Source organism: Saccopteryx bilineata, chromosome 5 (genome assembly GCF_036850765.1).
Source record: "Saccopteryx bilineata isolate mSacBil1 chromosome 5, mSacBil1_pri_phased_curated, whole genome shotgun sequence".
NCBI lineage: Eukaryota > Metazoa > Chordata > Mammalia > Chiroptera > Emballonuridae > Saccopteryx > Saccopteryx bilineata.
Window position 1 is genome coordinate 5,676,976 of NC_089494.1, and position 23,776 is coordinate 5,700,751.

The following is a 23,776-nucleotide window of genomic DNA, read 5'->3' on the forward strand; positions in this document are numbered from 1 at the left end:
GCTCCAAATTTGGCCTTCCCCACTGACTAGCTGCGTGACCTGGGCAAGGCACCTAACGTTGGGCCCCGTGTGCCCCGTGTGAGAATAATGGCATCTCCTATTTCAGGGGATGGTGTGAGACTTGCATCCGAAAAGCCAGTGTCTGGCCTCAATGTTATTGAGCATTAGTCTTGGCCTCGACTTCACTTTGCTGCATCTCCACCGGGCTCCTGCCCACCCTGGCTCACCATGACCCAGCCCTGAGTCCCGAGGCTGGTCCCACACCCCAGCCCCAGGACACCACTGTCCTCCCTCCAATGCCGGCCGTCCCCGAAGACCAGAACACCAAAGAGGGCAGAGCCAACCAATGTAGGGAGACCTGTCCCAGCAAGCCGTGTTCCACCATGAACCCACAGAAACACCTCATTGCTTTTCTAGATGTTTCTGGTACTTGTCAAGGTTTGTAAAGAGGCAGCCTCTTCCCGGGGGACTCTTCAGGGGGCGGAACCCGGGCTGGGGGATGGGGAGCTCCAGCACTCACGCAGACGCCGATGCTTTGAACGTAGATCTGCATGAGATGAAGATGGAGGTTCATTGCCTTCTCCCTCTCCCATTCCTTCTCTGACAAGATCCACTTCTCCAGGAGCTACAGAACACAGAAGAGCCCAGAACACACAAGGAGGGTATTAAAATCCCAGGGCCAGCCCTGTCCTGGCCAGCGATTGCTCTCTTCATCCCTCCTACTCAGGATTTGGCTTCCAATGCTTCCGGATGGTTCTAGGCACTTCCGGTTTCCTTCCCAGGCCCCACTGCTAGGGTGAGGAGGTTGTGGGCAGGGAGAAAGCTTCCCCATCCTCACCAAGATGGCCCCTGACTAATTAACGTGTTGGTCCCTGCTCCAAATGTTTGTCCACCGAGGTCAGGGCAGGGACACAGCCCGCCCTGCATTCCAGGGCCCAAACACACATGCGTCTAATAACAGAGCTTAATGACGTGTGAAGCAAAAACTGATAGAACCGAAAGGAGAAATAAACAGACCACAGTGATAGAGACAGCAGTACCTCTTTCTCAGTAACACAGACAGAACAAGAAGGCAGACGATCAGGAAGGAGGCAGAAAACTTGAACAGCCCCTGTCAACCCAGTTGGCCTCACTGATGTTGAGGAGCACTTCAGCGCACGCACAGAACACTTTCCAAGCGCACACAACAGTGTTCCCCAAAGATAGATCCCGCGTGGACAGCGAAACAAGTCTCAATCCATCCGAAATGATTTAAATCACACAAAGGATGTCCTCAGACTACAATGGAGTTAGAGTGGGAATCACAAACAGGATGACCTCTGGAAAATCCTCAAATATTTGGAAGTTTCTCGATAACCCATGGGTCCAAGAAAAAAAAAATCAAAAGAGAAATTAAAATGTATTTTGCACTGAAATAATGTTAGAGCACAGCATGTCAATGTTTGTGGGACAGAACAACCAGGTACAAAGTCTGTTGGACTCACACAACCTGCCCCTGATTTTCGGACTTATTATAACAGTGATGTAAAGACAGGCAATAACATCAATGGAGCAGAAGAAGTGTTCAGTAATAGAGTCGCACCTACACGGGCAACTGATTTTTGACAAAGGTGCAAAGGTAATCCAGTGCAGAAAAGGTAGTCCTTTCAAAAAATGCCGCCAGAACAATCAGCTACTTGTGTGCAAAAATACAAAAATTAAATAAACTTTGACCCACACCATAGACCAAAGTTAACTCAAACTATTCAATATATCATAGACTTCATTGCAAAACCTGCAACCATACAGTTTTAGAAAAAAATCTTTGTGATCTCGAGCTAGGCAAAGATTTCTTAGATATGACCTCAAAACCATGATCTACAAAGGGAAAAAATGATAAATTCGACTTCATCAAAATTAGAAACTTTTGCTCTTCAAAGGACACTGTGAAATTAATGAAAAGACAAGTCACAGATGGAGAGAAAACATTTGCAGTTTACATAACTGATAAAGGACCTGTATCTAGAAAATATAAAACCTCTAAAAACTCAATTTATAAGTAAGCAAGTGACCTAATTTTTATTTTTAAAAAACAACACAAAAAACTATCAGTATTATACAAAAATGCCAAGATTATGAAAGACAAAGACTAAAGAGTTATTCCAGACTGAAGGAGACTAAAGAGACAAATTAAATGCAATGTATAATCCAGACTGGGTCCCAGGTCAGGAAAAAAACAGCTGGAAAGAACATTATTGGAACAATTAGTGAAACCTGAATATAGACCCTAGATTAGAATATAGCATCATTATCAATGTTACATTTCCTGATTTTGATCATTGTTTTATTATATAAGAGATTATTCTTGTTCTTAATATCTGCAATTAACTCTCTATGATTTAAAAGGTGTGTGTGTGTGTGTGTGTGTGTGTGTGTGTGTGTGTGTGTGTGTTGGGAAACAGAAAAGAAAGTGTTACAAAACATTAAGACTCGTGAATCTTGGGAAAGGTATGCAAGAGTTCTTTTTACTCTACTGCGACTTTTCAGCGAATTTGTAGTTTTATCTAAATAAAATGACCAGAACAATGTTTAACTCATCCCCCCATTTCCCAGAGGGGGCCTGGCCATCGGGCCAGCTTTCTGGAAGGGGTGGCCATCCCTGGCTCTCTGCCAGGCCACTCACGTGCACCATCTCCTGTAGCCCCTTGGGGTCCAGCTGCCTCTGCATGAGACCCTCCATCAGCCTCTCCAGGGCACAAAGGGCATTCGTGTGCAGGGTCTACGACAAGAGACGGGAGAGCCGGGCAGCAATGAGGGAGACGCACAGTGTGAGACAATCTGATAACCACCCCTTTACTTCTCCGATTTTGTCCTTCACTCTTTTATCTTCTCGTGTGGCGTACAAGACAATCTAATAAGAGGAACCGTTTTACAAAGGAGAAAACAACTCCTAAGAGCCTAGCTCTCCTGACTCCTCATCCAGGGATGGGCCTTGGAGGCCCAGGTGGCTACCTGACCACAAAAGATTCGTCCTCCTTTTCCAACAGTGTTCCTGGAAAACAGCCATCCTATCTGGGACTACATCTCCCAGGACCCCTTGCACCTAGGTGGAGCCACGTGACTGAGTTCTGGCCAATGGAAAGTGGGCAGAGTGGCTCTTGAATGCTCCATACTCTTTCTCTTCCCCCCCAGGCTGGATGTCAGGACCCATGGGGACCTTCAGAACCATGCACCCTGCTGCCTCTAACCATACATGAATGGTTCAGGATGGTCAGCTCTTAGCACAACTCATGTTAATGTAAACTTCCAAGTATGGACTCAGAAAATGAGGTGGCTCAGAGGGACCTACCTTAATGGACTCATTGTCCTTTCCTGGGGGCTGGAGAGAAATGACAGAATTCATGCTGATATCCATCAGCTCGCTGTTTTCCTCTGTGGAGTAGGAAGGCTTCACTTGGCTAAAGGGGGGAGAAAGTGATGGAGGGAGCGGTCAGTGGGGGGCTGAGACCCATTGCCCAGTGTGGGGTGTGGAGGCACATCACAGATCAAGAGGGGGGCCAGCTTCTCTGTGAGGGGGTTCAGGTGTGCACTCCTTCCCTGGGACCCTGGCTGTGTTCACCTGCCAGTGTCCAGTGACTGTGTCTGAGATTGAGGGGCAGACTCAGGGGCCCAGGGCCACCTCTCCTACTTGATGCCTGGGCTGTCCCTGTCCATCTCCCGCTTGGAAACATCTCATTGCTCCTCCCTGACCACAACAGGCCATTCTGCTATGAGCTTAGATGATGAATCTTCCCCAGCTGGTGGGGAATTCCTAGGGTCTGCTCAACCACTTCAGACTAGATTTTACCAACGCATAGCTTCTTCCCCTCCCTGTCACCCCCTCGCCCCGCCCCCAGGGGATGGACACTTCCAGGAAGGCAAACCTCAGGTGTTCTATCACCTACATCATTTGTATTAGCTGCATGAATACCATATCGATAAAGAATTTCCTTGACTGAGCCCAACCCAGCTGGAAGGGGGCCCGTCTCCCTGCTGTGTTACTCTGCCTGGCTTCTCACTCAAAACGTCTCCTAATGACCTGAAGAACCACCTACCCACCTGCCAGTCACCTCCCATCCAAGGAGAGGAGCCCAGCTTGTAATACTGCTGAGAACTAGGGAGAGAGCTGGTGGAAGCAGACCCCCATCTTCCAGGAGGGTCCATTGCTCAGGGAACTGCTACCGAGACCCCTGCAGGGAGGAGTAAGGAGGGGATCCCCCCACCCCGCGCGCGCGCGCACACACACACACACACACACACACACACACACGGAGCACTGAGGGATGGTGTTGAACTTGGCGGCTACCCAGGGGCGGTGCAGGGGGCAGAGGCCGGGGCCCAGCTCACCTCAGGTGCGACAGGGCGTCCATCGCCATGGTGCGCACGGGAGAAACCAGGTTGTCGGTCGGTTCTGCCTTGATGATCCCCTGCCCGGCATAAGCAGGGCGGTGGGCCGCGGAGCCACCCAGAGTCCCAGGCCGGGTGGGACAGGGGCCCTGAGCTCTCAGGGACCCTGATGGTGGCGGCACTCCCTGTGTTGGTGTCATGAAGACCTGACACTTTTAGGATCCCATAACCTTTGACATTTTCGGGGAAGGGGGCAAAATCTAGCGGAAGGCACGGGGCTTGGGATGGGCGGGTGCTCGGGTCTGCCTTACTTGCGTGGATGGGCAAACACTTCCCTTGCCTGAGCCCAGTTCCCTTGCGTGTAAGGGGAGGAGCCGGAGGCCTGAAATTACAGGCTGGCGTGAAATTGCACGCGCACAGTTGCTGGGCCGGACAGGGGCCAAATGCATGTTTGCTTCCTTCTCGGTGCCTCCTATCCCATCCCCCCCCGGCCCCCGCACATCTCACTTCCATCCCTGCTGCTTCCCACACAGCTGAGCGGTGTCCAGGGCCAAGGCATCATGAGGGCGTGGGGAGGTCTCAGCCAGGGACGTGGCTGTCCCACACACTCCATCAGGCACCTGTCACCGCTTCTTGCCTTGGGGCAGTTGATGTTTTCTAGATCTTACCAAAGTTCTGTGCAAAAATAGCTTTAAGCCCTGCCTAGAGCTGATACCTACCCCCCAGGTCCCTCCTGGGGTTACCGTGGGCTGACCCAGTGGACCTCGTGTCCCAAGCACTGAACCAGCACCCTCGGGGCGCACAGAGCCCGGCTGTTTCCCGGCGGTGAACCGCTTTATCACACACAGGAAATCACACTCAGAGCTCCCACAGCGGGACCCAAGCAGAACCAAGGGCGAAAGGGGCTTCAGAGACCCTGGAACCCCGTGTCCCCCTGACGCCCTCAGGAACGCAGCAGACTTAGACGTCCAACCCGCCCGTGTCGAGGACCCCCGCTTACCACCAGAATGGCAGTGAGAGTCGTCTTTTGGGTAAATTGAAAGTCCTCGGGGTCCTTGAGGTTTTCGATGGCGCTGGTGACCTGCACCACACTCTTCATGAAGGCCATTTTGAGGCTGATGTCCTGTGCTCAGACCAAAACAAAAGGGAGGAAGAGGCACGCTGAGAGTAAGCCCGGAGGCCCCTGCAGCCCCGGCCTTCGCACCGGTCCCTGCAGCCGCCTGAGGACTGGCCGTCCTCTGCTCTCAGAGAGCCACGGACCTCACTCTGTCCTTCAGACCCCGACAGGGCCCCTGCCGCATGGCGGAGACGTGGGCCAGGCCCCCCATACCTGTGCCCGAGGGCAGCAGTGCCGGTCAGTGGGCACCTTTGCTGACCAGGGCACAGAGCCTTGTGTGTCGCCAGAGAGGCAGAATAAACTATGGAGATAACATTGTATTCGCTTGTCCAACGTGCATTTATGCGGAGTGAAACAAGCCAGACGTGAGAGGACAAACGCTGTGTGATTCTGCCTCTATGAGTAGTCAGCGTCTCAGGCAGGAAGGGGAACGGTGGGCAGGGGGAGGGGTGGGGGAGGGGGAGTCTCAGTTTTACAAGAGGAGGAGGTCTGGAGACGGGTGGTGCGACGCTGCACAACTATGGGAACCTACGTAATGTAACGTCACTTCAAAACGGTCACGACGACGGCACATCTTACGTTATGTGTATTTTATCACAATTTTTAAAATAACAATAAAAGAATGTTTGCTTTGGTCTCCGTGTTTTCTCCTCCTTGCTCTTCCAAGAAAGTAGTTTGTCCCTTTGCATTCCTGAAGACAACCCCACACAGTGTCCCTTATGAAAGGTCTAGGGTCAGGTGTCTGGGGTGGGGGTGGGGCAGAAGCAAGGGTGGAGGGAGGGAGAGAGACTCATTGTGTGACTTCTGGAGACTCGTGCCCACCCCCCACCACCTCCCGCAGCAGATAAGAGCATTGCTTGGGGCTATGGGCCTCCCAAATGCCACAAGTCAGGTAGGGCTTCCACTGTCTCCAGGTGGGCCATGGGTGCCTAGGTCCGGCTCCTGGCTTTGCCACCACCCAGAGAGGGACGCAGGTGACTCTCTGCCGGACCTGCTCAGGGAGGGCCTCTCCCAGGCATGGAGTGTGGGTCCGCGGCTGCCTGGGGCTACCTGGGAGCTGCTGGTGTAGTGGTGAATGATCTTGGCAGTGATGGGATGCTCCACGTGGCTGAGGAGGGTCTGCCAGTGGCAGTGCAGGGCCACACAGCTGTACATCACCATGAGGGCGCTCTTCACTGTCTCCCGCCTCCAGGGATGGTCCTTCTGCAGGGCCGGCAGCAAGGGGAAGAAACACTGGGCAGGGGTGACGTGCTCAACTTGCCCCAATGGGAGTGAGCAGGGTCTGCCCCAGCTGCCCATGAGTGGTCTCCGGTCACAAGGCCAAGAGAGCCATTGAGTCAGACTCACTTGTTCATTCATTCGGGCAATACATTTTTATTGAGCACCTACACCATGCCAGACCCCGGGGTATAGTAGCGTGGTGAGCAGGGCTGACTGCCCACGGGCTGTGAGCGGTTAGCTGTGTGGACACCTCTAAGCTCTGACTGGCTGTGCACGCCTGCATGCCTCCGCCTGCCAGCCGCCTGCTCTGGGGACCCAGGGGGCACAGACAGCCTCAGCCCTGCTCTCCGGGGAGGAGGTATTGGAGACCACCAAACCCACCGTGGAAGTGGGGCAGGGGGCTCTCAAACCCTGCCAGGCTGCAGACAAAAAGCTGGGTCTCGGGTTCTGCTCTGTGGAGAAGGCTGAGAAACCCTCCATCCAAACTGCCCGACCTCTAGGACAAGGGTCGAGGCCAAGGCCAGCGCCTGAGGCACCTGTGACTCCAGGTGTGTGCCCGTGGGCGACTCAGGCCCCCTGTGGCACCAGGCCCTGAAGCAGGACGCTGCACCAGATGGCTGACTTCACCGCTGGCCAGCCGCGTGCCTTTGGACCAGCTTCAGCGCCCTTGTCTACACCACAGTGGGCGTTACACCCCCTCCCGCCCGCCCCACTGATTCACTGAGACGGGGTTCCCAACACTTGGGAAGCACCCTCTCTTCCTCAGACCCGGTGGCTCTGGGGGGGCCCGGGGCCCTGCATTGCCAGCCAGCACCTGGGCACCTCATCATGAGCAACAGGGGACTAGGAGTCCTCCACAACACCTGGGTCCAGAAAAGGGCCACCTGTGTTCTTTGGATTATAATTACCCAACAGCAAGAGCTCTGTTGGGGGCAGCAGTTTGACGACAGGAGGCACAAAGGGGGGTTTCCTATTGTGACTGCGTCAGAAGCGCGGTAGGGTGCTGAGAGCGCTATCGCTCTAAGAGGCCCGCGGAGACCGGTGTGGAGGGAGGAAGCCTTACCCGCCAGGCGCCGATCTGCCAGGACTGCTCCGACTCCTGGATCCTCTCCTCGAACTCATGCAGCACGTTCAGCACCGTCTTCACCTGGCCCCGGGCACACAGGCCAAAGCACAGAATCACGCCCTGGGGGGACCCAGTCAGCTGGGGTGAGGGGACCAGCAGGGGGCAGAGGAGGAACCCCACCGTGCCCATAAGCATGCACACACACGGGCTCACGCGCAGGCACTTGTGCACACACAGGTACCCACGTGCATGCACATGCCATGTCTCCTGAGGGTCCAGAGAGCTCTGGCGGACAGGAGGGGTCTGCAGGGTGCCCTCACCTCCCTGTCGAAGTCCTTGCCGTAGTCTGTCTTGTAGAGCAGCTCCAGCAGCAACACCTCCACCTTGTCGGCCTCCAGTCCCGTGGCCAAGGTGAAGCCCAAGGCCCGGTACAGGAAGCTCTAGAGAGGCAGAGGACAGAGGAAGCTTCAGGCCTCTCTATTCCACCCTCTGGGGGTCACTGTGTGTGGAGCTCACTACACAGTCCTCTACTTTTTTTTTTTTTTTTTTGGTGAGAAGAGGAGAGATAGTGAGGCAGAATCCTGCATGCACCCTGACTGAGATTCACCTGGCAGCCCTATCTGGGGATGATGCTCAAGTATCAAAATATTTCTAGTGCCTGAGGCAGATGTGCTCAGACCAACTGAGCTATCTCAGCACCATCAAACCAATTAAGCCACTGGCTGCGGGAGAAAAAAAGGGAGAAAAGGGGAAAGGGAGAGAGAGAGAAGCAGATGGCCACTTCTGTGTGCCCTGACCGGGAATTGAACCCAGGATGCCCATACATCCAGCCGATGCTCTATCCACTAGGCCACCAGCCAGATCCTAAATTTTTTGTTAATGTGCTGATGTCTATGCATTTTTTACATTCTTTAAAATAAATGTTCAGGGGCAGTTGGACTCTATGTACAAGGGCAAACGTATTACAAATATTGAGGGCAAAATTTCTCTCCTACACAAACTGAATCAGTTTACACTCCTACTCATCAGTCCAAGAGGACCTATTTTCCCACATTCTCTCACACGTAGGTCATTATCAGTGAGAGGTGGGGCTTTAGCATTTTCATTTGTTTATTAGTCGTGTTGATCACCTTTGCACATTCTCATGATCTATTCTTTGAATTTCTATTTTCTTTTCCTATTTTCTGTTTGGTTATTCTTTTTATTATTATTATTTTAAATTTGTATTAATTTTAGTGAGAGAGGAAGGGAGAGACAGCAACATTGATCTATTCCTGTCTGTGCCCTGACCAAGGATAGAACCAGCAACCTCTGCGCTTTGGGACAACACTCCAACCAGCCGAGGTATCTGGCCAGGTCTCCTAATTTGTTTTTATTTGTGAGAACTAAGTATAGGCCCTGGCTGGTTGGCTCAGTGGTAGAGCATTGGCCCAGTGTGTGGATGTCCCGGGTTCAATTCTTCATCAGGGCACACAAAAGCACCCATCTGCTTCTCCACCCCTCCCTCTCTCATTTCTCTATCTCTCTCTCTCTTTCCCTCCTGCAGCCATGGCTCAACTGGAGCAAGTTGGCCCTGGGTACTGAGGATGGCTCCATGGGCTCCTCCTCAAGTGCTAAGAGCTCAGGTGCTGAGCAACAGAGCAACGCCCCAGCTGGGCAGGGCATTGGCAATCTGGTGAGCTTGCCAGGTTGATCCCGGTAGGGGCACAGGCAGGGGTCTGTCTCTCTGCTTCCCCACTTCTCACTGAAAAAACAAAAATAGAATTAAGTGTGTATATTTGAAAAAAATAACAAACATGTCTCATCACACTCAATCCACACAACTCTGGAAGGTAACTACAATTATTGTATTTATAATTGAAAAAGCGAGCAGGATGTGGCAGAACCAGGATTTGAAACCAAGCGTCGTCTGAGGCTCGCTTCTTAACCACTGCGCGTCGGAAGTCTGAACTGGCAGGTCACCTTCAGTGGTAGAGCTCCCCAGTGTCTCTTCTCCCTTTTCATGTTATTTATGGTAGTTTTGCTTTGTCACACAGAAAACTGTCATTTTCACAGAGGAAACACTCGTCTTTCTTGGTTTCTTTTCATGCATATGGACCCCATTCCACATTAAGATAATATATATAAATATTCACCCACGTACTCTTCTGGTTTCTCCGCCATTTTATTCTACTTGGGACACTTTGATCTTTGAGTGGTCAGGGGCAGCGAGACCTTCCTTAATGTGTTTCATTTTCAATATAGTCGTAGCTATTCACTTATATTTTTGTTTTCCTTTCAGATGAACTTAGACATAATCGTGTCAAATTTCATGAAATTGTCAAATTTCCGCAGAAACTCCTTTTGGGAATTGACTGGCAGTGAATGCTGCTGCAGATTAATTTGAGAACAATGGCCACTTTTCCGAACCTGAGACTTTCTATTTACAAACAAGAGACTGTGTCTATTTGATTAGGGCTTCCTGTGGCTCCCCTACCTCTCTCCTTGTAATGTCGTGTTCCTCAGGTTAGTCCTACATTATTTCACATATGTAACATTTTCTGATTGAATATATATATATCGATTATGTAATTTATAAGGCATTGGTCCTTTGAATAGGATGTTTTCATTATGTTGCATTTTTTATTGTTTGTATATAAGAAGATAGTGACTTCTGCCTGTTGATTTTGGAACAGGACTGGCTGTTTACTGGATTTATGAGTCGTGGAAGCTACTGCTTAGACACTTTGTTTCTGCCTAGAGGATGCCAGTCCAGCAATGAAGAGCTTGGGAGGGTCCTGATGAAGTTACTTAAGCTGCTATATCCAATTGGGCATCTGGTCATAAACTGACACCTGATAAGACTTTCTACCTGCAAATCTGTAATATTTAGCTATAGAAGATACCTGTATGATATACTTCACTATTCTTTATTTTACATACTCACCTGTGAAGGGTATACCTTTGAACAAACACAGTTTTTGGTTGACACCTATAAAAAAAACTTTAAAAAATATCTCGAGAAATAATTCACAAATCATAAAACCAACCCATTTAAAGCATACAGATGCAATGAATGGTATGTTCAGAGACTTGTGTAACCTTCATCACAACCTAAATTTGGAACATTCTGTCACCCTGGAAATAAATCTTATATCTATCAGCCGTCTCTCCACACTCTCCCCACTAACCTACATTCCAACTCTGCGGAGATGTTTATTCTGGATATTTAAAATAAATAAAATTATATAGTATGTTTTCTTTCGTGTTTTTTCATTTCTGGCTTCTTTCACTTGACATACTTTCAAGGATCATTCTTTTGTGCCATCTATCCGTACACTATTCCTTTTAATGGCTGACTAGTATTCCATTGTATGAGTGTACCACATTTTGTTTATCCATTCATCCACTGATGGGCATTTGAGTGGAGTGGTTCCTACATTTTGGCTATTTTGAATCATGCTTCTGTGAACATTTATGTACTAGATTTTGTGTGGCCATATGATTCCTCGTGTCCTGGGTATACACAACTAGAAGTGGAATTGCTAGGTCATATGTTAACCCTATATTTAACATTTGGAGGAAATGCCAAACTGTTTTTCAAAGGCACTGCACCTTTTTAGATTCACACCACAATACATGGGGGTCCAAATGTCTCCACATGTGCCAACACTTGTTATTATCCTTTTCATCATAACCACCTTTGCGTGTACAGAGTGGTGTCTCGTTGCTGTCTGGATTTGCATTTTTCTAATGGTAATGATCGTGAACACTTTTTCATGTACTTACTTGCCATTTGTGTCCTTTTTAAAACAGATGTCTATTTGGATCCTTTGCCTATTTTTTGAACTGGCTTAATCTTTCTATTATTGAGTTATAAAAGTTCTTTATATATTTCAGATACAAGTCCCATCCAGACTTGATTTACAAATATTTTTTATCATTTTATCATTTATTTACAAATATTTTTAACATTTCTTGATGGTACTATATTCAGCAGAAGAGTATTTAGTTTTGACTATGTCTGATTCACCTATATTATATCTTTCATCACTTGTGCTTATAGTCATACCTAAGATAGCTTTGCCCAAGTCAAGGTCTCAAGGATGTATACCTGTGTCTGTTTCCTCCAGGAGTTTTATAGTTTAACTTTTATATGTACATCTATAATCCATTTTGAGTTAACTTCTGTGTATGGTGTGAGGAAGGAGTCCGACTTTATTCTTTTGTGAGGGGTGATACAGTTGGCCAAGCACCATTTGTTGAAAAGGCTATTCTTTCCCCCAATGAACTGTCTTGGCACCATTGCTAAAAATCAATAAACAGTCAATGTGAGGCTTATATCTGGACCTTCAATTCCATTCCATCAATCTATATGTCTACCCTTACGCCAGTGCCCCACTGTCCTGTTTACTGCAGTTATGCATAAGAATAGCAAAGTCTGAGTCCTCCAACTTTGTTCTTTTTATTAAACCATAATTCTGCTAGCCATTCTGGGCCCCATGTATTTCTACATTAATGTTAAGATCAGTTTATCAATCTCTGAAAAAGGACAAGAAAAGAAAAAGAAAGGGGAAAAAAAGGCCAGTTGGAATTATGATGTCATGTTTCATCCGTAGATAAATTTTGGGAACTTCACTATGTTCTCTTCCAATCCATGAACATGGGATGCTTTCCAATGATTGAGAACTTCTCTGACTTCTTTCAACAATGTGTATAGTTTTGTAAAGACTTTTCCATAGTGAAAGATACACATGTGGTCATAGGCCAGTATCTGGATGAGTCAGGTGTAAGGAGCTAGGTCCAGCAGTCTGCCAGGTGGGCAGGGAGTACTGTTGGGAGTCCAGCACCAAACCCCAGCCTGTCCACTCTTTCTTTTTCCCCCTCCAGGCCTTATCTTCCTTACTGCTGAGCTAGAACCTGGAGACCCCTAGAGCCTTCTGTAGTTCAGTGTCATTCTCACCCTTTCTCTATTCACCAAAACCTGTTTGGACATCTCAGTCCCTGACTGTTGGACTCTGCTATGAGACAGCATTGGGTGGAGAGGGCAGTGAGAAGGATGGGGGAGCTAGTGACTGCAGGAAAGATCCCCAGCTTCAACGAGGCAGGTTCTTAAAGAAAAACTAAACAAAAACCTAAAACCCACCAGTCTGGACCACCCACCCCTCCTCCCAAGACCTTGTAGATAGCCACAGGCGCAGCTACTCACACACACAGTACAACCCTGTCCACTGCAACATCTCTGGAACCCCTCCCGCTCCTTGTTCGAGCTGCCCTGCCGCTGTGCGGACCAACCTTCTCCAGGGAGGGGCTCTCAAAGCTCTCGATCTGGTTGTTCAGCTCTTTGCCCAGACGCAGGCTCCAGTTGGAACCCCGAGTCTTCTTGAGGGAGTGTCTCAGAAACTGAGGAGGTGGAAGACATCGATGGGCAGTGCCCCAGGAGGGCTGGGGGACACAGAGTAGTGACCCAGCCTCCCTAATTTCTGGATCACCAGATCCATAAAGCCCTGATGCAGTGTTAATGTTCTGCGGGCTCATGGGTCTGGGAATCAGCTCTGTCTGAGGGCTGGTGGGAAGGGGTCACCCCTCGGCTGATTTCCTGAGCACTTGGAGTCCCTGAATGGAAGGCCCTCTGTTCTCCCCTGCTACTACAGACAGCCCTGGACATGCTTGGTACTCCCCAAGTCTTCTAACAGAAGGAGAATGTGTCCTTTAGGGGCTCCTGAACTCCCCACATGCCAACCCCCCCAAGGGTCCTCCATCCATCCCTCCCCTGTCCCCCACCGTGGCCGCAGCAGGTTGGGTCACCTCTTCACCTGAATCAGCTTGTCCTCCCAGGTCTTCTGATGCCAAGTAAACTTTGTATGTTCTGCAGAAAGAGGGGTCACGCATGGTGCTCTCTCCTGCTGCTCCCTGTGGGGCACCCCCTGAGCCTGGCTTAGCACACGCAGCATTTCCCTCCCCACCTCCCCAAGGCCCCACACATGCTGTGCTGGTCTGTCACAAGCCTCGGCGTAATTAGTGCCCCGGCCTGCACTCCGAGAGGCCGGTTGGCTGAGGGTGGGCACCTCCGAGCAGCTCACCTTCCAGGTACTTGACCAACAGCGGGATCTCCAGCTCCCACATGTCGGCCATGGAGGGCGCGATGCTTTGGCTCAGGGTCCTCAGGAGGTTGAGCATGGCGATCCCCCTGCCCTCCCCTTCGTAGGGGGATGACATCAGCACCTGGAGGGAAGTAAGGCTCCAGGGGGGCTCTGCCCGGTCTGGGCAGCCGGGGCACCTCTCTCCCAGAAAGGAGACCCGGGAGGAGACTGGGAGCTGCCTGGCCACCCCACAGGGCCACGGCTCGCGGGTCAGCATCCGGAGTCCACACCAGGGGTGTGGGACGGAGCCCGCCGCCCCGGGGCAGGCAGGCAGGCAGGCCGGGGTCCTGGGGGTGCCCCGGGGAGGCAGGCAGGCAGGCCGGGGCCCTGGGGGTTCCCTGGGGGGGCCCTGCGGCTGCTCCGAGGCTGAGCAGAGGACTCTGAGAGCAGGTCCGAGCACACTGTCCCTGCACATCTATGCAAGGACAACAGGGACCGGGGGAGCTCTGTTGTGTCAAGTGTCCAGCTTCCCCCCACCCCTGGGTCTCTGGGTATTAGGAGCTCACAGGAGAGGCTCCACGGGACATGGCCTCAGCCAGGCCAGGGCACAACCCGAGGAAGCCACTCACCAGGAGACGGGCCAGCAGTTTTTGCGGCGCGGGCAGCTCCACTGAGGAAGAAGATTGGACCCCAGCTGAAGCGTGTGGCCCAAACCAGGATGCGTCCCGTTGTGTCCCCGAGGGGGACTTGACCCGGACGGTGCTCCCCCAACACCACCCCACTGTCCCCAGCATAGTGTGTTGGCACAGGGGACTTTCCATAAGGAACATCATTTCAATCGGCTTCTGCTGGGGAGAGTGGAGATTCACGCGCTGCGGGCTGGGGCTTAGAAGATGCTACCTTCGGGATAAGCCCGCTGTGTAATGGACACCAGAACCTCCCACGAGAGGCATCTGCTGAGCCTACAGTCATCCGCCACCTGCCTCCCAGCTGCCACCTCTGCAGGCTTTGGGAGTCAGTGCGTCTGTAGGAAGTGCCCAGACCAGTGGGCCAGGGAGGACCAGGCCCGCTGAGAAGTTGCGAGTGAGAGGGCTCAGGAGCAGACAGCAGCCCTGAGCTGGGTGTGGACACAAGAGGAAGACCTCCGGGGTGGCCTGGCTGGGTGCTCAGAGCAGGCTTCACCCTTTGCAGTCCCTGAGTCCTAAAGGGTGCCCCATATCACCTCCACTGTCAGCTGTGCCCATCAGCAAAGCCCCGGGCCCCTGAGCGCAGCCCTCTAAGAACAACGGTGTCTTCCGGGGCACAGGCGGGCCTGGTCCCTTTTTTGAGAATCTGACATCCATGCACAGTCGCGGGGACCACCGCGGGGCGGCTTACAGAGGACTTGGAGGGGACGTTTGTAGTCCATCCAGCTGGCTCAGAGCCCAGAGAGGTCACATCAGGGGAGAGACTGAGGGTGGGACCTGGGTTAGGTCGCGGGGACATGAGCACTGAGCCGCCAGAGGAAGTTTTTCCGGTGTTAACACCTCCTCAGATGTGGCAAGGGCGGCCCGTGGCCTGGGGGGTTGCACTCTGAGATGCCCCCCTCCTCCGGGGGGAAACATCAGGAGACAGAGCTGCCCGCCTGCCCGCTCCCACCCACCGGCCTGGGGGTGCCACCCACCGTGCCTGCTCCTGCTGGCCTCGCTGGCCTCTGGGTCAGCGGTGTGGAGCTGGCGCTCCGCCAGGTTTGTGAGGCTGATGCAGATGGGTGTCAGGACCTCCATGTTGTCCGTCTCCACGACGTAGCACAGGAGCCTCACCCAAAACTCCTGGCGGGGGACGGAGGCCAGAATCAGCTGGGCCAGCCCATGGCCACGTGAGGAGACGGCCAGGCTCGCCCACGGGGTGGGCCTCACCTCTGTCTCCCAGAACTGCAGGCCCACCCGGGGCAGCCTCCGCCCTGGCTGGCTCTGCTGCCAACCCTGGTCCTTGTCAGGGCCGTCTAAGTGACACACACACACCCCCATCGCCGCCAACATGGCGGAGGAAGCCAGCCAGTCCTGGGAGCCCAGCTCTGTCCTCTACGACGAGGACCCTCCCTCTGCCCCCTAATCCTGTGGAGCGGCACGCAGGGTGGGAGACTGAGCCGTGCTCGCCAACCACGATGGTCAGGTTTGCGCGTCGACGTGGCCAGGGGACAGTGCCCAGTTAGTCAACCGAACATTAAACGAGGCGTGGCTGTGGAGGGTTTTGTAGATGTGACCGCAGCCCACAATCCATAAAGGAGATTAGCCCTTTGGTGGGCTCCGTCCTGTCCGTCAAAGAGCCCCGGGAGCAAAGAAACAGGTTGCCCGGGCAGGAAGATAAGACTCTGCCTCGAGGCAGCAGCACGGGCTCCTGCTCCTCCCACAAGGGCACACGCCAACGCTTTGAAGTACATTGTGTGTGTGTGTGTGTGTGTGTGTGTGTGCGCGCGCGCGCGCGCGCGCGCTTCTCCCTGCTGGCTCTGTTTCTCTGGGGAATGGTGACAACGCAGAGTCGTGGGGCTGTGTCTCCAGCCCTCCAGCCTCACCATGCCACCTCCCCTCTCCTTGGATGATCACTGGACACCCCCAGCTAACCCGGGGCTCCTGAAGCCTCAGTCCACACCCTCGGGAGTGTAGGGGGAGGCCCCTGTGCTACCAACTAAGAGGAGTGCAGTCCTTCGAGCTGTTCTAGCTGCCGGGACCAGAACCCCCGGCTCCTGGGTCCCCCCAAGAAGCCAGCCACGACGGTGAACTGGGAACAGCATTTTTAAGTCCCGGCCCCACTGTTTGCCTGCTGCCCAGCCTGGGACGAGTTAACGTCCCTCTGGTCGCCAGTTCCCTCATCTACAAAAGCAGGGTGATAATAAGAGACCCTGACTCTTAGGGCTGTGGGATAATCAGCTGAGTACAGGGTCTGCCGCACGCAGGCGCTTGATGAACTGGGGACATCGTTACCCTCCTCGTGGTTTCTGTTACAAAGATGAGCTGCCGCCGGATGGGGACAGCTGGCCCGCGGCCTCCCTTACTGGACAGTGGTGCCCTCCCTGAGCTGTCATGGTAAAATTTTCCCTATCTTACTGCTGTTTCACAGTGTGTTGCCATTAAAAGTCGACACATTTATTTCCCTTCAAGCCTGTGAGTTCCTTGGGGTCACACTAAGCTCCTCTGGTGGATGCCCTCATGTCTTTTGCACAGTAGGAACTTACTGAATGTTTGTGGAATTAAACCACTAACGTCACTTTCTTTACACACACACACATACACACACTCACACACTCACTTGGAGTGAAAGGGATGTCAGGTAACAAACACATTTCTGACAATAAGTCACCTGATACATGTTGAGGCCCACCACAGTGTGCCAGGCACTGCCCTAGCATCCGGGCCTCTAAGTTCCCAACAAGCACCTGGCTCTGGCACCGGCTCCTGTTCAGGCCCCCAGGCACCCCAGGCAGCGGGAACAGAAGCACCAGCGCTGAGCTCTGGGCAGGCGCCCTTCCCGCAAGCCGGAGCCGTGCAGACGTGAGCTGCCAGCTGCAGTGCGCCCGCCACCGGGCAGGGGGCCGGGGCTCACTCACATTGGTCATCCCACTGATGGAAGACGTTATGATCTTCACGGTGTCCATGGTGACTTTGTGGACCATCTTCTCCTCCAGGTCCCTCTGGTGAAAGCTCTCCCGGCGGTTTGTCTGGAGTCACAGAACCGAGGGGACCCCCCTGCTTGTGGGCTGGCAAGGGGCTTCCTCACCCCCGTGGGGCTCGGTGCCCAGACGCCGAGCCTCCGGGATGCTTGGAGCTGTGACCGTCTCTCTGTGCTTTCTAGACGCCCACCTGTGTGGCTGCACCTGTTTGGACCTGTGGTTTACTCCGGGTCTGCATACTCGTACCCAGAGGCGGATTAAGGTCGGTCGGGGCCCCGGGCACAGAGAAAAATATTGGGCCCCTTAAAAAAACTGTAAAGTCCGGGTTTTCCAGGGCCCTTCAGAAGTCGGGGCCCAAGGCACGTACCCGGCGCACCTGCCGTGAAATCCGCCTCTGCTCGTACCAAGGACCTAGCGGCGTGCAGGTTACAGCTCAGGTACATACTATCCTCGACACTTTGGAAACAACTTCCCAAGTCCCGCTGCTCCACGTCTGCATGCCAGGGACACTCACCATTTTGTAGGTGGATAGTGTGAGCTGCATGGACACGTACTTCAGGCCCCAGCCTTTGATCCTGTTCTGGAAGCCGGACAGAGCCAGCTGGCCAATGATGCGGAGAATGGCCATCCTCACCTGGGGGGACAGGGTGGCGGACGTACCGGGGGTTGGGGTGGGCTCCAGGGTGGGAGGCTCGGCGTCCAACACCCACCCCACAACATGAAACAGTTAGAACTGGGAGTGCTCTGGGCTGGAAGGGGCCTCAGGGCCCACCTGGCCACTGCCCACCCTGTCTGTCACCCCATCTCATCCAGAGGGCCCCAGTCTGCAGCATTCCCACCAAGGAGACTCAGCTTAGCCACTCAGAGCACAGAGAGGACAGCTCTCTCCTCAGGGCACCGCCTGACTCTCGTCCTGGGGCTCCCTGGGGCTCACGCCGGGCAGCACAGGACAAGCGTCCTCTCCCTTCCCTGCCAGCTTCCAGGCACTGAAGACGACTCTGCCTGATCTCCAGCCCAAATCCGCCATTCCCTCCTCCTTAGTGCAGATGCTGCCGTCCTGGACCTCCCCTCCCTGGGGGTGGGCAGCAGCCCCCAGGGCCTGAGGCCAGACCCACAGCTGCAGTGGCGCCCAATCTGGAGGCTGGAGGCTGGAGGCTACAGGTGCTTTTCTCAAATGCAGTAGCGAGACCTCACAGCACCCCGAGGCAGCAGCTGGGTTTTCCGTGGCAGGGCTTTGTCCGAGGAGGTCCCACCACCACAGAGCGGGAGAGGGGCCCACTGAGGGGAGACGGTCGCCTGCCCACTGCCCTCTGCCTCCCAGCAGCACCCCCTTCCGGGTGCCTGCCTTGTCACCTTGGAGCGAGTGTCAGACAGGGTGTTCTTGACCACCCGGATGGCCAGGCAGATGGTCTTGATATTCATTCTAGGCTCTGAAAGAGGAAACGCAGCCTGCAGGGCCTCGGGCCTCAGGGCTGGGGTCTGAGGGGACACTGGAGCGGCGGGCCTGCCCAGCACCTGGCACAGGGCGCCAGACATCAGGGGGCTTCTCCACGTCACAGCCTCCTGCAAGCCTCCGACCCCCCTACCACATGCCAAAGGGCACCTCCCTCAGAAGGCTCCCTGTCCTTCCAATGCCCAGCCCGTCCCCTCATGCCCGGCCTCAGCGGGCAGCGGCATTTACACCTGGCTCCCTTGACCTCCGCTCTGCACGTGTCTCTTCCAAACCCAGATGGACTCTCTTTGAAAGTGGAGTCTCCGCTTAAGAGGTTTAGTCCCCTCCGCCAGGCACATGGTGCTGGGCACACAGTGGGTACAGCAGGCTGCAAAGCACATCTGTGGAGAGCCTGGGCCCAAATCCTGGCCCCACTACACCCCAGCTGTGTGACCTCGGGTGAACTGCTTAGCCCCTCTGTGCTTCAGTTCCCTTACCTGTAGAATATGGATAATCACAGTACTTCCCTCTCAGAGCTGCTGTGAGCAGCAATGAGCTAACACAGTGCCTGGCACATGGAACACGCTGCTTTGTGTGTGTGTGTGTTTTTTCCCCCCGAAGCTGGAAACGGGGAGAGACAGTCAGACAGACGCCCGCATGCGCCTGACCGGGATCCACCCAGCACGCCCACCAGGGGCGACGCTCTGCCCCTCCGGGGCGTTGCTCCTCCGCGACCAGAGCCACTCTAGTGCCCGGGGCAGAGGCCAAGGAGCCATCACCAGCGCCCGGGCCATCTCCGCTCCAACGGAGCCCCAGCTGCGGGAGGGGAAGAGAGAGACAGAGAGGAAGGAGGGGGAGGAGGTGGAGAAGCAAATGGGCGCCCCTCCTATGTGCCCCGGCCGGGAATCGAACCCGGGTCCCCCGCACGCCAGGCCAACGCTCTACCGCTGAGCTAACCGGCCAGGACCTGCTTTGTGTTTTTAAACTGGTGATAGCACACCCCGCTAAAAAAGGAGGTGAGAAAGCATTCCCCTGAGAAGGTTCTGGGGAGAGCGTGGACAGACAGACTTAGGGTCGGGCGCTTAGGTGGATGCCATGGCCAAAGCGAGGTGTCACTAGACGTCAACGTCAGTGGAGGAGAAACAGGAAAGGAGAGGAGGTCATCGGGCACGAGGGGGAACATTACCTTATTGTTCTGATTATAAATATAGTGTATGTTCATTGCAAGGTTAAAATGAAAAGATAACCACTCCCAAGTCTGTGTCCTTCTAAACCCATTTGTGTATAAATAAATAGATTTTCTTTCAAATAACCTAAGGCATGCTGCCCATGCTATCTCATACTGAATCATTACACTTAACAGGTACAGGGCCGCATTTCCACAGAAAAGTGTGGATCGATGACACGCTTAGTGGTGGCATATACTCCACGATGCACTTTCATTTGTTGTGGTAGACTGCAAGTGGTGAAAAGCCTTTGTAAATTCCAGGCTTAGCAAAAGGCTAAGTTCTACCCCCCTCCACCTCCACATTGGCTAGGAAGCTGAGTATTTGCACCCACTTCACTTGCTTAAGTTGCTGGAAGCAATTTACATGCTCTTCCTCTTACTATTTGTTTGTTCAGCTGTTGGTTGTTTTCACTTTTGCATGGTGGGGGGATTCCTGTTTATGCCTTAAGAGAGTTCCTATTTTTGCCTCAGATGTGTGACTTTGTATCAAAGACTTCCTTATTTGCATATGGTTATATAATAAAGCAAACTGGGGGCTATAGGGCGCTCGGATATTGCCATCAGCATTGAAGAGGCCTCCTGATCCCACCCTCTTTTCTCAGTGAGTCTATTTTCTTAATTCCGCACCATTCTCCCTCAGGACCCAGAATTACTAGCCGTGCTGGTCCACAGCAATTTGTTCCACAAATTCCCTCTAGAAAAACAATTTTTTGCTTTGGATGCACAATGTTATAATGAACACTGTTGTCTAAGAACCTTTGGGCAATTATGTCATTCAGAGAACTGACAAAAAGTTGGATAGTTGAGCCCCCAGGTTTTGGTCCCTATCCAATTGAGCATCCAGAATTCTTTTATCAATTGACACCCCTGTCAGAGACGTGTAAGAAATGGGTTTCATGTGATTCTAGACTGGGGATTAGCCAAGGGGTGGCTCGCAGGCTAAATGCAGCCCAAAGCCTGTCTTTGACAATAAAGTTTTATTGGAACACGGCCGTGCTCTGCCATCTCTGACTGCTCGGCCCCTACCACGGCCGGGTTGAGTAATTGTTCCAGAGACCCTGTGAAAACGTTTTTCCTCTCCCCTTTTACAGAAAAATGGCCAGGCCAACCCTAGCCACTATCATCTCTGCCCACTGAACTGGTGAAAAGGACCTCATTGATGCTTAACTTCGCATTTGTTGAGGAGAGGCCGTGCGGCTGGGTTTGTGCGGGTGCACGGGGACACCCAGCTGAAGCGCCCTGCAGAAGGCACCCCATGTTCTTCTAACGGTGCGCCTGCAGGGCTGAGTACTGCCAGCAGGGGGCGCCTTGTTCAAAAGGCAAGGTCAGCGCTCGTGCCTCTGTTAGGGGCAGTATTTCCCGATTGATCACTGGGGAACAAATTTCTTTTCATTTTCTGTTGCATGAGGTTTTAGAACTTTTTCTATATATTTCTGCATCACTGATTCCAAATCTGAAATCCATGTTTTTTTGGTGCATGCTCTAGTTTTTATGCAATTTTAATTTCTTTTTGTTACAGTTAATGGCATGCATTGGTTTTGAAATTGGAGTTAAAGGGCAACGACTCTTGGATTGAACATAACCACAAGGCAATTAATGTTTTACAAATATCACTTTTACATAATTGTAGTTGTTTTTAAGTGTAAAAAATTATAATCTGATAAAAACACCCTCTTATTTTAAGATTGAATCATGGCTTCTTCAAATAGGTGTAAATATAAGAAGTCCTGACACCTTCTGTTATAAATGTCGCTGTTACACACTTCAACGTCAAAGGCGCAATATTTCATCATTTGTGACACGTGCATATATTGCCTATTTTCAAGTTCCCCTTGGCGATCAAGACAAGAATTGGGCTCCTCATATTGTGTGTCATAATTGTGAGGAAATGCTTCGTGACTGGACAAAAGGAAAATGCAAAGGAATGCCTTTTGGTATTCCCATGGTTTGGCGTGAACCTAAGGACCACAGCAGTGACTGTTATTTCTGTCTGATCCATACAAAGGGCATCGGCAAGAAAAAAACGGCATATGATCGCATATCCTAATATTCCTTCAGCAATATGACTTATCCCACACTCTGAGACACTCCCGGTTCCAGTTTTCAATGGTTTTATTTCTTCTAAGGACAAAGAAAGTGAACATGGTGATCAAGTGTATTTTGATAAGATGCATGAGGAAATGGTTGTAGAATCTGAAGAGTCTTCTTCTAATGCCAAGCAGTCATTAACCCCTCAACAGTTTAGCCAACCTGAATTAAATGACTTAGTAAGAGATTTGGGCCTATCAAAGAAAGCAGCCGAGTTATTAGCCTCCAGCCTTCAAGAAAAGAATGTACTTCGCCGGTCAGCTGAAGTATCCCATTTCAGAAGAGTGAACAAATTTTTGTGGACTTTCTTTCTGAAGACAAACACTGTTTACTGTCATGATATCAGTAGTCTTCTCAGCCAGCTAGCTGTTACCACTTACAGTCCAACAGAATGACAGCTATTTCTTGACAACTCTAAATGGAGTCTGAAATGTGTTCTCCTACACAACGGTAATGTTTATGCAGCGGTTCCAATTGGTTATTCAGCTCATCTGCAAGAAGATTATAATGACATAAAAATTGTCCTCGACTTTCTGAAGTATGAGAAGCATAACTGGATCATTTGTGTAGATCTTAAAATGGTAAATTTCCTGCTAGGACAACGGAGAGGTTTCATGAAGAATCCTTGCTTTCTGTGTTTGTGGGACAGCCGAGCTCGGGAGAAACTCTGGACACAGAAGGAGTGGCCGAAACGTGTAGCTCTGGAAGTAGGGATGCAAAATATTGTGAATGAACCTGTAGTTAATTGAGACAGGATCATTTTCCCCCACTTCACATCAAACTTGGCTTAATGAAGCAGTTGGTTCAGGCTTTGAATAGAGAAAGTGAATGCTTTCAACATATTATTTCTGCTTTTCCTGCCTTGTCTTTCAAGAAGATAAAAGCAGGTGCATTCCATGGACCTCAAATTCGAATCCTCATATGTGACGAAGAATTTTCCAGGAAGATGAATAAGGAGGAGAAAGCAGCATGGCAGTCTTTTGTGGCAGTTACAAAGAACTTCCTTGGCAACAAAAAAGCAGAAAACTATGAACTTCTGGTTCAAAGGATGCTGTTGGCTTTCCACTACATTGGATGTAACATGAGCACTAAGATTCACTTCCTGAACAGTCACCTTGATAAGTTTCCCGAAAATCTTGGAGCTGTTAGTGATGAGCAGACTACTGCTGGAGCATCAAACGAGATTATCTTCAGCAAGTACACAAACGCAAGAGCTACAAACACAAATTTTTGCTTGAATAGAATTTAAATAAGTTTTGCGCAAATTTTATGATTAAAATAAGTGTTTTAATATGTTCTATTTTGAGATTGTAGACAACTCCTGATGCAATCATATCTTTTAGTGTATTTACTGCACTATATAAATTATTATATTTTCACAAAGATGATGCCCAAGAAGACATTCTACTTCATTATGTTAAACTAAGTGTTGAAAATTTTACAAGATAAAAATCTAAAATCTTGAATTGCAAAAAAAAATGTAGCTTACAGAGAAAAACTAACATCAGATTTGAGATCAGCATACTCGATTTAGGTAAGAACAAGTGT

At 51.6% G+C, this 23,776-nt stretch overlaps 1 protein-coding gene across 1 annotated transcript in view; it reads right to left on the reverse strand.

Moving 5' to 3' along the window:
* Positions 1-23,776, reverse strand: part of MROH2A (maestro heat like repeat family member 2A) — a 49,881-nt gene that overhangs the window by 13,872 nt on the left and 12,233 nt on the right. The window contains exons 11-26 of the mRNA XM_066233008.1: positions 18,834-18,910; positions 17,995-18,114; positions 17,418-17,528; positions 15,495-15,642; positions 14,461-14,501; positions 13,832-13,973; positions 13,565-13,617; positions 13,044-13,151; positions 8,090-8,209; positions 7,767-7,889; positions 6,533-6,685; positions 5,366-5,488; positions 4,366-4,445; positions 3,329-3,437; positions 2,663-2,758; positions 521-625 (exon numbers count right to left, since the gene is read on the reverse strand). Of these exons, the coding sequence (XP_066089105.1) occupies positions 521-625; positions 2,663-2,758; positions 3,329-3,437; positions 4,366-4,445; positions 5,366-5,488; positions 6,533-6,685; positions 7,767-7,889; positions 8,090-8,209; positions 13,044-13,151; positions 13,565-13,617; positions 13,832-13,973; positions 14,461-14,501; positions 15,495-15,642; positions 17,418-17,528; positions 17,995-18,114; positions 18,834-18,910 (1,709 nt within the window). The remainder of the gene's footprint in view (positions 1-520; positions 626-2,662; positions 2,759-3,328; positions 3,438-4,365; positions 4,446-5,365; positions 5,489-6,532; positions 6,686-7,766; positions 7,890-8,089; positions 8,210-13,043; positions 13,152-13,564; positions 13,618-13,831; positions 13,974-14,460; positions 14,502-15,494; positions 15,643-17,417; positions 17,529-17,994; positions 18,115-18,833; positions 18,911-23,776) is intronic.